Below are 16,529 nucleotides of genomic sequence, written 5' to 3'. Positions count from 1 at the left end.
TGTGTGAGTATATCTATGGGGGGTGTTTGTGTGTATGTGTGTGTCTATGTGGGATGTGTCTGTGTGTGAGTATATGTGAGTATATGTGTGAGTGTTTGTATTTGGGGGTGTCTGTGATTGTGTGGATGGGTGTCTTTGTGTATGTTTGACTATGTCTGGGGGAGTATCTGTGTGTAAATGTGTAAGTGTCTTTATGGGGGGGGGGTTTCTGTGTGTATGAGTATATGTGAGTGTGTTTGTGAGTGTTTCTATATGGGGACATTCTGTGAGTGTGTCAGTAGCTATCTGTGTATGTGTGAATATGTCTGTGTGAGGGGTGGTAACTGTGTGTGTGTGTGTGTGTGTGTGTGTGTGTGTGTGTGTGTGTGTCTGTGAGTATGTCTATGTGTGGTGTGTTTGTGTGTTTGAGTGTGTATGTGGCATGGTGTGGTGTAATGGGCCTGCATGCATGCACGTGCTATAGACCATGTGTAGAGGTCAGGTGACAACTCTCAGGAATCAGTCCTCTCCTTCTACCCTTGGATGTGGTGATCACAGTATGCTATTGGGCTTGTGGGGCAAGTGCCTTTACTCCCTGAGCCATCTTTTAGGTCCAAGACTCGTTCTTTACCCACTCTTCCCTACCCTAGGACCCTCTGTAGACTTCACATCTCATGTGACCAAAATGGTTCTCATAGCCCACCCAATGCCATAAAAAAAAAAAATTAGGAAAAGAGAGCATTGCCTTTTTGAACTCTAGAAGATATGAGCTTACTGAGAAGAGAGTTGTGGCTATCTGTCCTGCAGAGACAGCCCTAGTTCATTTCCTGTTTCTGCTGGTGACTCCATCTGCTCCCATATACAGGTGGCCACAGTAAAAACCTTGGCACCCTCCTGGACTCACCTGCCACTTCTTTTCCCTAGCCATGTATTACCAAGACCTATCTACTCTCACTGCAGATCTACTGAGCCATCTGTTCCACCCTCCCCCAAACTAGGCACTATTCTGGCGTAGATAGTGGCCTGGTTGCCAAACTGTTCCCACTGTGGCCATCTCTCCTCCTAGCAAGTGCTGTCTCTCCAACACCCATACAAAGTGATCTCCTTTGCACAGTATGTTGGGTGAGCCACAGAGCAGCCTGAGGCTGTGCCTCAGATGTCCTGTGCTTCATCTTGATTGACTCCTATCCAGCTCAGTAGCACCTCTCCAGGGCTACAAAGTGAAGCCATACCTACAATCATACTTTCTCATCGTTTACCCTAACGTACTCCTTCATTATATATATGTATGTGTGCACGCTCATGTGTGTGGAGACCAGAGGTTAACCCTGAGTGACTTTCCTTAGGACTTGTCCATCTTTTTTATTGAGTCTTTCCCTAGGATCTGGGGCTCACTGATTAAGCTAGGCTGCTTGGCCAACAAGCTTCAGGGATCTCTCTCTCTCTCTCTTTACTCTTCCCTAAGAACTGGGATGACAGATGTGTGTCTCCATGTTCATTTTTTTCACCTGGGTCCTGAAAACCAAGCCAAATTAAAATCCTTGTGCTTCCTCAGCAAACATTTAACTAACTAAGTTATCTCACCAGCCCCATTTTTTAACCCATGATCTGTTAACAAAACATTCTTAGCTTTTAGAAGAGCATAGGGTCTTTGTTTCCCTTCTGCTTCTGTCAAGAAACCCAAAACTGGGTGATAATTCCCTTTCTTTGGTTCTTCCAGATCTAGAGCAACAACTGGTATTTGGCTTATCACACTACTTATTATTCTTGGCACGTCACCTGCAAGGAGTTTTCCTTCTCCCCATTGCTGTGACCAAACATCCAACTGTAGTAACTCATGGAAGAACTTGCTTTAGCTCACAGTTCAGGGGTCCAGTCCATCATGGTGGGCAAGGCAGAGCACCAGAAGTGTGAGATGGAAGGTCACTCACTGTTCCATTGCTGTGAAGAGACACCATGTCCCAGGCAACTCTTAGAAATCATTCAATGTGGGATGCACTTTCAGTTTCAGAGGTTCTTTCATCATGGTGAGGAGCATGCAGCACCCAGGTAGAAAGGGTGTTGGGGATGTGACTTAGAGGTCTATGTCCTGATCCAGAGAGAGAGTGGGCTTGGCATGAGCTTTTGAAACCTCAAAACCTACCTGCTGAGACACACACTTCCTCCAACAAGGCCACACCTCCTAATCCTTCTAATCCTTCTAAATAGTGGCACTGGCTGGTGATGAAGCATTCAAATAGATGGGGGAGGGGGGTGGCATTCTTATTTAAACCACCACAGCCATATTGCAGCCACACTCAAGCAACAGCAGAGAGATTTAAATGCTCAGCTCACTCTCTCCATTTCATTTAGTCTAGACCCTTAATCCATAGGATGACACCACCCACATTTAGGGAGGTTTTTCTCTCCTCAGTTAATCCAGTCTAGAGAATTCCTTACAGACCAAAGGGGATTCAGGATCCTTTTAAATTGACAGTTGATATTAACACCCCAATGTCAGAGGTGTCCAGCCTTCCCCCTCTCAAAAGTCCTGGCAAGAGATTACAGTGAACCCAACTTCTTTTCTTCTTGAGAAAAGATTTGGGAAAATGACTCCCCAAAGCTGAAGGCAGAGCACGTCCTTCTGTAGAAATAATTTTTTTCTAGAACCCTCAGAAGGATCTTGAGTCCCCTTCCTCCTGTGGCAGGGTTAGCCCCTCGCTTGGTGTCCCTGTGTTCTTCTAAATTGTGTGTGCGTGCACTCGAACATGGGGGGGGGGGGTTTGGGGAGAGTGGAGTCTCTTACTGAGGATAGGGCACTAATGTGAGAACAGATATTTTCTGTTTGTCTAGCACTGGAGCTGTAGAGCATATACAGTCCAGAGAAGGCCCCTTTCCTCTATTTGCCCCGCCTCGGAGAAGGGGGGACGGGTATCTGATGCAAATTGCATAATCACCACATTGACCTTTATTTTCTCGTCTTCATTTCTAGTGCGACAGTGACAGCGACCAGGAAGAGAAGGTAAGACGCCACCCCCTCCACTGCAAACACAACCCACAAGGCTCTGGGTGCACTGTGACATGCCTACTGGTACCTGTTCCCTTGTGAAGGCTGTCTTATTGGTCACACTGTGACATTTTCAATGATAAGATACACTGTGCCAAATCTGTGACATCCTCCTCTTTGAAACATGCTGCTTCATGTCTCATTTTTGTCACACCAGATTTTCACTTCATAGACCCCCAAAAACAGTTTTAAAGAGAAATTGATTTTTTTTTTTTGGTTCATGGTAGAAAGATTGTACTTCCTCCTGTGTATTTATAATGTCATGTCTACCTGCCTTTGACTGACCTCCTTGTTTCCTCCTACTTTTCCATAGCTTCCTAGTAGAAATGTCAGTGGTGTACTGCTAAGAATTTCCTCACAGGGCAGGGTGGACAGGGCTGGGGGTGGGGGCTCTGCTGTCTTCTGTGGGTGGGTGTTGGGGAAGGGGCATCTCCCCAGCAGGTCTCCCCTCTACCTGAAAGCTGAGGCCCAGCCTCAGTGTATACAGATCAACGCAGATGAAGAAGGAATCCAGACTCTGAGCCTTCAGAAGATCAAAATCGGGACCAGTAAAGTAGGTTTTCTGTTGACTAAAGCAAAAGGTTTATGGGTGTGTTTTTTTCTTCCTTGCTGTTGACATCTGCCAAACAAGTGTCTTTCCATTTTTTTCTGATGCCTTGTGTAACTTAAAAACTTACCTGAATCTCAGAGTGTGTGCACTCCATGGTCCCAAAGCAATCGGTCAGTCCTCCCTTCCCCTGTGCCCCGTTCCATGATTTCCACCTCCTTCCTGCTGGCTTATCCTCCCCAGAATCCCACGGTTGGTTCTCGTGCCTGATCGTTCCCCATCCATCTCTCGGACTTTCTCCCTCCGCCTCCACCACAGCCTCCAGGAGAGATCTGAAGGCTCCTGTTCTCCACCGTCATTAATTTGAATTCAGCATATGTAGCCGGTTATAAAACCCGAGACACCATCATCTGAGCAGGTCAAGCATATTCAGATGAAGACAAATGGTGCTTATTTGATTTCCTTAAAATCAGGAAATGAAAAAAGTGCTCTCTGGAGAAATCACGCTCCGCCTGACTTAGATGATAGACCAGCTCGTGTCCCCCAGATAAGAACAGCCTCTCGCCTGGAGGTTTTTATCTCTGAAGGACGGCCAGGACTGTCAGCCTGCTGACATGTGCATTATCCATGTCATTTTAAACAAAGTGACCTATGGAAGGGTGCGCCGTGCTGTGACATGGTAATGGGCTGTTGGATGACAGCGGAGGTACACACTGGGTAGGGGGCTGCGGGCTGCTCTTTTGTTTAACTGACAAGTCAGTGCTTCCTGCCTCCAACCCCCAGGAGAGAATCTTAGCTCCTTAGAAGTAGGACCTTGTGTATTTTGGACAGCCAACTTGTGTCAGGATACGTGACAGCATACAAAGTTCAATCGCTGCCCATGCTAGCTCCAAGGTCACATGGACATAGGACAAAACCCTCCATAATTCTGTGGGGCGCCTTTGGCACCCAGGAAGATGCTGCAGCCTTTTGACCATTTTGAGAGCTCTACAGGAAAGCGACAGCTGGCCTCACTTCTACAAGAGGGCTGATTTTATTCAAGGTCTTTGTGTGCACACTTGCGTATATGTGCAGTTTCCTGTAAGGGTGGGTCCATGTGTACCTGTGTGCAGGTACATGCAGAGGCCATTACCAAGTGTTGCCTATATGATTTTTAGGATAGACTCTTGTTAGCCTGGAGTTCACTAAGAAGGCCAGGTTTTCTGGCCAGCAAACTGTAGGAACTGTCCTGTCACTGCCTGCCCAGGACTGGGATCCTAAGCCTGTGGGTTCTGGGCATTGAAGTCATGTTTGAACAGAAAGCTCTTTCAAACAAGCTCTCCCGCTAGTCCAGGCATCTTTATTTCAAAAGCCTGAATGCATAGACCTGTCATGCCAACATCTAGGAGACTGGGTCAGCAGAATTTCAAGTTTCACACCAGCATGTCCTACATAGGGAGCCTCTATTTCAAATAAATAAGTAAAGTGGATTCCATATTGACACAGCTGCCTGCAGTAGTGGGAGAAGGTGGTAAAAATTCCTCATTGCTATTTTTTTCATAGTATCTCAGTCAAGGCTCTTGGCCTTGGTTATACCCCAGAATCTCCAAGGAACTACCCCAGACCTGGTCTCCATTCCAGGTCCCTTGCCCTGGAGTCTCTGAGGACATCCACCATCATTAATCTAGATCCTTAGGCTCTGGTTGTTTCTAGAATGGCATGGTTGTCGTCATTAGAAATATTGGAAGGGGATGATCAAGGTGATTGGGAGCAGCAGCAAAAAGCCAGAAAAATGAACAACTGAGTCCCAGGCTGTGTGAGGAGAGTAAACAGGCAGGACTAAGGGTAAGACATCAGTCGGTGGGCAGGGGGCAGGAGGCACGGTCTTTTTGTGCACGGTACACCCCCTGCTTAAGCACTGGGGTGTAATTTGTTTGCATCTTGAAGATCATGAAGGCTTTTGAAACTGGGAGCTACGCCCTCTCTGCTATCCCTGCTCTAACATGGGTGTTTCTCCAGGGGGTTCCCAGCAGGGACCCAGGAGCCTCTAATTGCACCAGCGCCTGCCTGGCCCACGTGTAGTTAAGTCTGCCAGCCTTCTCCTTTTCCAGCTGAGACAGGGTAGTGTTTATCACCAACCTGAACACCATCCTCCCAGCTTTGCAGGGGCCCTGTCAGCCTGCTCCATGGCTGGGCCTTTCCCTGGAGCCCCTGAGCCCACTAGGGTGCTTGCTGGCACCGCATGGAGGATTCGAATACAAATATGAATTGCTAATGGTGGTGTAGATGCCACTCAGCATCCTGGGATCCCTTCAGCAAGTCCCACCGGGGCTGCTGTTGTAGCCAAAAGTGAGACTTGCAGGAGGGACATGGTGGGAATTCTCTCCGGAAGACCTGTCATTCTAACTCCGTGGGGATCCGCAGAACCGGCAGTCTAAAATTAGGGTACGGTATTTCACACAGCTGACTGAATTAAGATAAACTCGGCTTTCTTCGGATACGAAGCTATAATTTATAAAATGATACCCTTACTAATTAATGTGAAAGTATCTGGGAAAGGGCTGGGAAAGCAGAGCCCGTTCTGAAATGCAGGAGACAGACTTGCCCGTGGAATGGATCCGATGAGACCCCCACTGCAAGCATCCTCAGCCAGAGGAACAGCATTTCGTGTTCGCAGCAGAGAACCTGGAAGACTCCTGGGAAGGGAGAAATGGGGCGGTGAATTAAGTAGGCGGTGAACCTAGCATCGTGGATGTGGGATGTCTCTTCATTTGTCATGAGGAACAAGGAAGAGGCAGCACTTGGCCCCCTTATCACCCAAATTAAGCAATTACACCAATCCCACGCTGGAGGAGCATCGCTGTCAGGAGAACAGTGTAGCAGCAATAGTGTTTCTGCACCCGTGCTCTGCATTTTCTTTTCTCTCACACTGGCAGCACCCTCACTCTGTAAAGTAACACCCCTCATTTGGTTATGAAATTAATGTCAAGATTTAAATTCACAATCTCTCCACCTACCCACTTCTCTTTGGCCGTGTGAGCCAAGGGATGGCGGATCAGAAGGAATCTCTAATCTCGTTCCTGGCTCTGTCCCTTGTCATTTCTATATGCAGGGTGATGCTTAGTATTGTGGTGTAGGAGATGGGGTGACATGGTACCACCGTGCTCTTGGAAGAGTAGAGTACAGGGTGTGTGCCTGCCCTCCCTAGCTGTTAACTGAACTTGTTTACTTGGATCAAGACTCACACTGGGCAAGAGGAAATCGGTGCTCTAGCTCAAGGACCTTGAGTCCTGCACAAGACCCAAGGGACCCCAGAACTCAGGTCTCGATAGAAGCACTAGATTTTAAAAGGTCTCTAAAACCATATCCTTTCAACCCCCTTATCTAAACATATTATTCATACACATCAGAGTAATGTGGGGCCGTTGTAAAATGAGCAGGCAGCCATTAAGTAATAGATGATACCCATTTGCCCCATTGGCAGCTGTTCCCAGGTATCAAACCTTTCCTATTTGCAGGGGAAAGCTTTTCTTCAGGCCTAAGGGGGCCAGGGATAGTATTTCTTTTTTAACCTGAGGTAATATTCACAAAGCTTCTGAGGTAATATTTTTGCTCACTTTTTTTTTTATTTGTTCTTTGAGAATTTGGTACAATGGATTGTTGTTCTTCATGTATTTGAGACAAGGTCTCAGGGTGTAGCTCTAGATGTCTTAGAGTTATGTTAAGCAGACTTGCCTTGAACTCACAGAGATCTGCCTTCCTGCTTGCTTGTGCCTCCCATTGTGGGGATTAAAGGTGTCCATCACCACACTCAGGCCCTCATAGAATCTGTATTGATCATACTCACTTCCTCAATTCCTCCCAAATGCACCCTTCCTCCCTACCCATTCAACTGTGTCCTTCAGGATTTTCTTGTTGTTATTGCTCTATATTTACTTATGTGTTTATTAATCTTCAACTTTTAATACATCTTTAATTAGTAATATAATAAAAAAGATTATATCAGCTTCCCCCTTACAAACTCCCATGCCCTCCCAACTCTCAGGGTAATATTTTATCACTGAAACTGGGTCAGGAAATAAAGCTTAGTGGGTAGTGCTCTTACTTAGCATGCTGGGAAACCCCGGGTTCCATCCTCCACATCACATAAGCCAGGTAAAGTGGAAGGTGCATGTAGACACAGCTCTTGGGAGGTAGGGCCAAGAGAGCAGAAGTTCAAGGCCTTCCTCAGCCACATAGTTAACTGGAGACCATCTTGGGCTACTGTCTTCAAAGAAAAGGTTTTCTTTCATTGTTGTTCTTGGTCATGATGCAACTCATGTATTAGGGAAGAGATCTAACCATGGCTTCTTTTCCTAATCCAGCATAGACCACACACACATGCACTCTCCACTTGGCTCAGGAAGGACTTTGAAACTGCTGAAAAGTCAAACTGGAGACGAGGCATTGTGGCTTTGTGCTTCTAACAGAAGAGTCTTGCTGCTTGATTGCCAGGCCATGTGTTACCCTTGTTAAAGGCCGTGCATCCTCAGCAATGTTCTAGAAACTGAGGAGGCCCTCATTATGGCTTGTGCAGTCTCCATCCTTGGTTTGTCAATCAGCTGCATCTTGATCCAAGGGCTGAAGAGACGGCTCAGTGGATAAGAGTACTCAGATCCCAGCACCCACATAGAAATACCAGTGTGGTCATATGTTCTTATAACTCCAGTGCTACGGAGGTGGGAGGACTGTAGACAAGAGGATCACTAGAGCTTACTAGCTACCTACCTAGCTCCAGGTCCAGTGAGAGAACCTGTTTCAAGGGAATAAGGCCGAGAGTGATAGAGAAATATACCCAACATCCTCTTCTGGCTTCTGTTACCATGGAAACACACCTGTGCACGTACCCCTTCAATGCACACACATACGCACGCAAAAGCACAAAGACATACCCCAATTGAGAGACCACTGAGATGTGCTTTCCTGTTTTACAGTTTTTCAGCCAGGAAAAGGATCATCACTGTCCAGCCCTCCCAGAAGCAAAAGCAAATAGCCACCACCCAAAAGAGTGGGAACTGTGGTTTGTGCTTGTGGCTCTGCTCCTTCACTCAGCACTGAGCAGAAATGAAGCACTGAGTATTTTGCTGGCGTTGCGTTTTCGTTCTTATAAGGAGAGCGCGTAGAAGCCCTGTTCCATGGTCTGGCGCTCCAACCTGGGTCTTCCCTAGCCATTCCAATGTCTGCTTTCCGGGCTCCAACAAATATGCAGTCTCTTCCCCTTGCCTCTGCACTTCTGCAGTTTGATTTTCTCATAAAAACATCTCTGAGCCATTTGTAAATTTCCTAGCATTCGGGGTACAATTTCTACAGCTGTTGGCTGAGTTTCAATAGCTTTCTCATTTTGGAGTCTCAATTTCCAAAATGCCTATCAACCTCTCCTTACCCCTCCAATATTATGTCTGGGTTAAGATGACATTTTATTATTCTTCCAATGTTATCGTGTTTCGAATTGGCTTAATTACCCCCATATCCACTCAGCATTCCTATTGATGCCATCTCCAGATTAAATATCTACTGGAAATTATTTTAAATCCTGAATCTTATTATTTTTTTTCTTCTTTCTATCATAGCTTTTTCAGGCCAAAGTAAAACTGGATGTCTGTGTACAGTGTTCTTTTCAGTTTATAGCACTTCATATCCCTGAACAACCTGGGTTTTAATACACAGATTTAAATGTTTTAATTACATTTTTTTCTGCATGTGGTAGATACATGTGTACCTTGGCACACATGTGCAAAACAGAGGATGGTCTATGGGGGTTTGTTCTCTCCTTCCATTAAGTGGATTTCAGTGATAGAACTCACACCTTTCAGCGTGGAAGCCAGTGTTTTACCCGCTGAGCCATCTCAATGGTACCCTGCATATCTGTTATATGTAGGTAGGAACTGTTGGGAATTTGTCAAGATATCTTCAGCTGAACTTTTGTTTCTTGGGGTAAATGGAATGAAGAGTAAGATCCTGTGAAAGCATTTTGTTTTCCACAGTGGTGGATCACAGAGAGGAACCCTTGAAGACGAGTTTCTAGCTTCTTGCAGCCAGCCAGCTTCCAGGCTATAGACAAACCTCCTGATGGTATTGGGTCTTGAAATCATTATCTGTAGCGGGGCTGGATTAGATAACCTTGCACTGGGTATCCTGGTTTCTCCATATAGCTGTCTGCGTAAAAGGCATGATTAAACCCAAAGTATGTGGGGGTGGGGGTGGGGGTGAAGTGTCTTATGGAGCCAAGGATGACTTTGAATTCCTGATCCTTCTGGCTTCATCCCACAAGTGCTGGGATCATAGGTGTGTTTGCTACTACAGCTGGTTTATGCATTGCTGGATGTAGAACCCAGGCCTTTGTACACACTAGGCAAACACTCTTCCTACTGAGCTATGTCTCCAGCCTTACAATTCTCAATGGTGGTTTTTTGTTTGATTGATTGATTTTTGTTGTTGTTGTTGGTTTTTTTTGTCAAGATGGCAGTAGTATTCCACAAGAGCTGTTTTATTCTTCACTCTCTTTTGAACACATGAGGGGAAAAAGGCATGGTGGACAAACTTGGGCACGTGTATGTGGACTCATTTACGTAGTTGAAAGGAGTGTGCCTGCGGGTCCATTGCCTATGTGTGCTGCCTCCTTTAGCTGCTCATATATAGCCACACAGTCTTTTTCCATCATTTACTTTATAGAGTCTGGACTCAGCTGGAACGTAACAAAGACAGAAATTAGCTCCTTCAACATTCTTCAGTCTTTAATATGTTTTGGGAAAGTATAGACACGAAATAAAGATCACCCTTTTATGTTTCATGAGCTCAATTAATTGGTAAGGAGTCTCATTTGACTGATGAAAGGAGTACTGGAAGCATCTGAAATTGAGCACCTGGTTCTATATCCCCATTCTCTTAGGTGAGCTACTATCTTGGGTCTTATGGCTTCCATGAAAGGAGAGTTGCCAAGCCATAGACCAGTGTGTCAGAGTCGATGCCTTTGGGCTTCATGAGATTGGCCAGAGTTCTGTGCTTGTCCAGAGACTCTTACTTCTTTCATATGAGAGTTGGGAGAGTGTTCTGTGCTCAAGAGAATCGTGTGGATGTCTCTTTAGTCATAGACATGTGTATTTATTTGTTTCTGTGGCTGTCCTAGTTCTTCCCACCACACCTTCTGTATAGCCTGGCGGTTACAGCTAACTGTTCCGCATCACTGTGCTGTTCCAGTATGATCAATCCCATAAGATGTATGTATCACAATAAGATGTCTCTGTTAGGATGTATCACTAGTTGTCTCGATTCTAATTCGTAAAGAAGTCTCAAAACTTACTTTGAGGAGTCATCTCAGTTGATAAAGGGCTTACCTCACAAGCATGAAGACCAGACTTCTATCCCTGCATCCATGTTAGAAAGCTGGGCATGTAATCTTAATGCTGGAGAGGCAGAGACAGGGGCTTGCTAGCCAGCTAGCTTACACTACTTAGTGAACCCAAGGCCAGTGAGAGACACTAAAAAAAAAAAAAAAAAAAGATGGATAACAACTAAGAGATTTTCCTCTGGCCTCTACACATATATACATGCACAGTAACACACGCACACACACACACACCCCAAAATTCAATGGATAAATGTACTTTTCTTATTATTCATGATACATCTGAAAAGGTTCCCCTTGTGTATACTGTAGAACTTTTCCTAGTCAGATTGGTAAGTGCTAAGAACAGAACTGAGTGATGTCTTCTTCAATTCCACGAGACCAGAAGCAGCTTTCTCCTTGCTGTGACAAGCATGGCTTTACTTATGATCTACCAGAGGCAATGGGCTAAAGCCCATGAAACGCAGGCTGGCTGGGAACCCCTGAAATGGACGGTTGTACTGTTCAAGGAGATCAGTGTGGATTTTGTTTTGTTTTAGGGATTTCTGATGAGGTTCTGAGTTCTTGATGTCAACGTGTAGATGTTAACTAGTGACAAGTTGAGATTAGGGTCAAGAAGGCTGTCTAAATAATAATAATATAAAGAAGAAAACTTCTCAAGCCACATGTGTCGGCATATACTTTAAATTCCAGCACTTGGGAGGCAGAGGCAGGCAGAACAAAGCTCTGTGAGTTCAAGGCCAACCTAATCTACATAGAAGATTCCAGTCAGGCTGGTGTGACATAGTGAGACTTTGTTCAAAATGGAAAGAGATAAAAACAAAAAGAGAAAGAAACATAGCTTCTCATTGAAGCATGTGCTGTGTTATTTGGAACATGTACACAAACGTCATTTTATATATGACCTGCTTATGTGTATATCCTGGGGACCAACATGGTAGCCATTCAAAGACTTCATCCTCTCAAGCTCATGTCTTCCTCTTACAGGTTAAGAAAATGGAATATAAGGATGGTTTGAGGGCCAGGATCTGAGTCCTTTTCCCTGTTAGCTTATCTTTCTTTCCTGATGATAAAAATACCTGTGGGGGTGGAGGGAATCACATAAAAGCAGGAAAGGTTGATTCTTTGGCTTCTGATTTCTATCCTTAGCTTGGTACTATAGCTGTGGGCTTGTAGCCCAGCAGAACATATATGACGAGGAAGGTGTAGTAGAGCGAAGATGCTGAATCTTTGGTAGCCACAAAACAGGAAGAGAAAGAAAAAGGAACCATAGTCCTGCTTCTTACAGTTTTGGCCTACTTTCTGTAACTAGATCAAACCTCCTAAAGTGTCTTCCGATTCCAGCTTGGTCCCCACCTAAGGACTAAACCTCCGAATGAGGCTCTAGATCAAATGATCACAGTTGGGCAATGTGTGAGAGCCATATTGGAACCCATGCTATGGGCTCCTTGGATAGGAGACTCTAGGACGTCATGTGTCCATGCACCTTCACTTCTACTCTGGGCATTCCAGCTAGCTTCTGAACATGACTCCACAACAGGAGACACTGAGTAGATTCACCACGTCCACTGCTAACAGAGGCACGGGCCATTCTGGCATGTGCCTCTCGTCTTCTCAGGTTGGGAGAAATCCAAGGCGTATTAGTTTCTGTTCTGTCACTGTGATAAACTACTGGAGGAAAAGCAGCTTAAGGAAGAAAGGGTTTATTTTGGCTTAACAGTTCCCAAGGAGGCATAGTCCATCATCCCAGGGAAGCCAGGGTAACAGGTGCGCGAGGCAGCAGCCAGACAGTCAGGAAGTAGAGAGCGCATACTTCATCCACATATGGAAAAGAGATGGAGAGAGGGGGAGGTAGGGTGAGAGAGGAGGCGCACAGAGAGACACATACAGGGAGAGATCCGAAAGTGGGTCTAGACTATAAAACCTCAAAGCACACTCCCAGTGACATACTTCCTCCAGCAAGGCTCCACCTCCTAATGGTTCTATATCCTTCCCAGATAGTACCACCAACTGGAAAGAAAGTGGTCCAAAACATGAGCCTAAACCACTGCACAAAGGCAAGAAGGATTGGCCTTAATGTAAGACATATAGTTTGATTTAAACATGGGAATAACAGAGTCTCTTTTGTGATAGTTTATTAAAGGCATAGATGTTGCAAACCACTGATATAAGATTAACCCATGGTGGGCTATGAAACATGGTTTTCCTTTGTGTGTGTGTGTGTGTGTGTGTACATTTAATAGCTAAATACTGGGTTCCTGGGTAACACACCTGTATCATCTACCAATGCTAAGATAAATAAGTACCCTGAAAATACTAGCATTATATCTAAGAGTTGCTTTATTGATTATCCAGGTCTCAGGATGGAGGACTCACCTTCATGCCCAAGCATTGACTGGGAAGAGCATGGCCTGGAACAGAGGCATTTTAGCATCTCCCTCCCATGAGGTCTATGCAGACTATGACAAGCAAGCAGGATTGCACTGTAGCTATCACCTCTAACAACACTTCCACTTGTGATGGTTTGGCTGTTTTTCCTCCCTTGACCCCATTCCTTCACCCAGAACCTTCTCCCACGCTCCAAGTATCAATTCCAACCCTTGTGAGCAATCTCTGTGTCCCTCGGGGGCACAGGGCCTTTCCTTTCTAGGGACCAAATGTGAGATGGCCTGTCCATGAAGCCCAAATGGCAGTAAATATATGAAGCGGCCATGTTCGCATTAAAGATTATATATTTGCCACTAAGGGGAGAAATAGTGTTTATCGGCTGGAGTGTGTACCAGCTGAGCTGATTACAGCATAGCACTCCGTCAGCCAATGATTGTCCCGTCTTTTATCATTTGTGTCACTCAGCACCAAAGAGGAAGGGAATACATGGCCCCCTTCTCCCTTCCATCCCCATCTTTTCTCCCCCCCTTCCCTCCCTCTTGTCCCCTTCCCTCTCTCTCTGTCCCTCTCTCTCATACCCATTTTGTGTAGAAAATTTGTATTTACTTTGGGAGTGTAATTTGTTCCTCATGGATAATGTGACCCTGAGCGGAGCCGGATCATGGGTTAGTTGAAGTGATATTTTCCGCTAATGGTAGTCGTACATCACCGCTGTCAGCTCGGGTTAGGAGGCAAGCACATTACAGCTCCATTTTACCTCTGCAGGCATCTGGGATTATTTGCCATAACCGAGTATGACATGACCGCACTACAGAGTGCATTAAAATTTTACTGGCTTCTCAGGCAAGTTCCTGGCTCCAGTGAGCGCTCCAGGCAGGCAGTCTGATGGGGGACCCAAGGGCCCTGACTTCCTGCGCGGAGGTGCAGAGGGTGGTGGTAACCTAAGATGGTCTGCTCTTCGCTCGGTCTGAGGAAAGAGTCAAGGAAAATCCTGGTGGGTAGAGGGCAGATGTGTGTGTGTCTCTAGATACCTGAGACTGACAGGTGACATGCTGCCCTGTGTGGATAACCAGGGGCTAGCTGGAGTAACCACTGCAGTGGGAGGGTATCCTGTGCTTCGGCCCACAGGGCATGTGAGAAATTGGTCCTTCTCTAAGGAGATGCCAGGGTAAGGAGGTCACTGCCAAGCCTTGGGCAAATTCTTATTGTTCATTTGTCTGAGGCCAGGCTAAACTACAGAAGCAAGACTCTTCAGTGTGGTAGAACCCATGCTGTGTGGAACTGGACTGAGCCTAGTGCATCCCTAGCATTTCGTAAGCTGTGGGGTGATGAATGCATGTAATCCTAACACACTGGAGCTGGAGGCAGGAAGATCAGAAATTCAAGTTACCTTCATATGAAGTTGAAGATCAGCCTGGATTATAAGAACCCTTGTTTTAGCAATATCGAAAACAAAAAGGCTGTGGTTGTAGCCCAGTTAATAAAGTGTTTATGTAGCATATACACAGAGCTCTGGGTTTGACTGCTAGTATAGCATAGACTGGACATAGTGTCGCCAGCCCTGGGCAAGTAGAGGCAGGCGGATTATGAGTTCAGGGTTACCTATGGCTATATAGTAAGTTCAAGGCCAACTTGGGATAATTGATAACCTATGTCAAAAACTACAATGGCACTAAAAGGGCTTGGTGACATAAGTTGACACAGTGCTTGCCTCTTCTGCACAAAGCCCTAGATTTGATACCCAGTATCGTATAAAATGGACATGGTAGCACACTGTTTTAATCATAGCCTCAGGAGGTAGAGGTAGAAGGATCAGGAGGTCAGGGTAGTTCCTGGATACACAGCAAGCTCAGAAACCACCCAACCACCCTGAGTTATGGAACCCTGTCTCAAAACAACAACAACAACAACAACAACAAAACACATTTATCTAGCCAAACAGGACCTCCCTGATTTTACTTATAAGGAAGCCAAGGTCCAAAGAGGTTTTGTAACTTTATATAATAATATACAGTTGGGTTTCTAACTTCATCAACTGTGAGGTTTCTTATCCTCTCTGCTACAAATAAAAATATTACTTAGAGCACCGTTAGATGTTCTTCCTACACACCTACTGTTCTGATCTGTCTACAGCTATCATATAGGCAGGTAGGCAGGTATTGATATTATCCTCAGGTTGCAGAGGAGGATCCACGCACCCAAACTCTCACCCCCACCAATGGCAGATCAAGGTGTAAGGATGTGTGTGTGTGTGTGTGTGTGTGTGTGTGTGTCTGTCTGTCTGTCTGTCTGTCTGTCTGTCTGTGTAAAACTTGGAGTCAGCTCACTCTTCTACCATATGGGGTGGTAGGGATTAAACTCAAATCATCAGGCACCTCCACCTGCTGCCCCATCTTGCCAGACCCAGATCAAGGCTTAACTTCCATTGGTAGACTTTGGAGGCTGTCCCCTCTGCCACCAAGCAGGACTCTGACTCATGCCACACTCTGACAAGCCTGAAAGCTGATGGGCGACAACGACCAGTGACATCGTAACATGTTGACATGAAAGGAAACTTTCAAGGAGTGTTTTGTCACTTTTCAGTTGTAACTCAGCTAACATCCAACAAAATATTGCTCAGTGGAGACAGCCTGTGATGAGGTTTAATTAACTCATAAGTCCTGTTCACAGTTAGCACATCGCTCGCATGCAAATGGTTCTTCTAAGGGTCTTGACAAGCGTTCATTTTGATCAGTTAAGACTTACAGTCACTCCAACAAAATGCTTTACACCACTTAACATCCTTAAGTATTCTTACTGGGGAAGAATTCAGTGCAGGGGTTAGAGATGTGGTTCAGTCGGTAGAGCGCTTGTCTACCGACATGAAGCCCTGGGTTCTGTGCTCAGCACCTTATGGGTTGGATTTGTTCGTACATGCCTGCCATCCCTTCACTCTGGATGGGGAGGGGGGACTATATAATGTGTTGGAGCACAGCCAGAGAGCTACATAAAACTTTCTAAAAAAGAAGGGAAAGAGGAGGATGTGGGTGCTGGAGCAATGGCTCAGTGGGTAGAAGCACTTGCTATGGAACCTTAAAGCTCTTACCTTGGATCCCAGCTCCCAAGTCAAAAATGGATGTGGCTGAGTATACCTGTAACCCTTCCACTATAGGAAACAGAGGCAGGAAGATTTCTAGAACTGACTACCAGCCTAGCTGCAGATTCAT

General features: G+C 45.6%; 1 protein-coding gene across 1 annotated transcript in view; it reads left to right on the top strand.

Moving 5' to 3' along the window:
* Auts2 (autism susceptibility candidate 2) overlaps positions 1 to 16,529 on the top strand; it is a 1,105,888-nt gene that overhangs the window by 769,481 nt on the left and 319,878 nt on the right. Inside the window, 1 exon segment of the mRNA NM_001363480.1 lies at positions 2,951 to 2,980. Within this exon segment, the coding sequence (NP_001350409.1) occupies positions 2,951 to 2,980 (30 nt within the window).

This window comes from Mus musculus, chromosome 5, assembly GCF_000001635.26.
Source record: "Mus musculus strain C57BL/6J chromosome 5, GRCm38.p6 C57BL/6J".
In the NCBI taxonomy this organism is placed as follows: domain Eukaryota; kingdom Metazoa; phylum Chordata; class Mammalia; order Rodentia; family Muridae; genus Mus; species Mus musculus.
Note: the sequence above shows the minus strand (reverse complement) of the source record. Positions and strands in the feature narration are given on the sequence as shown.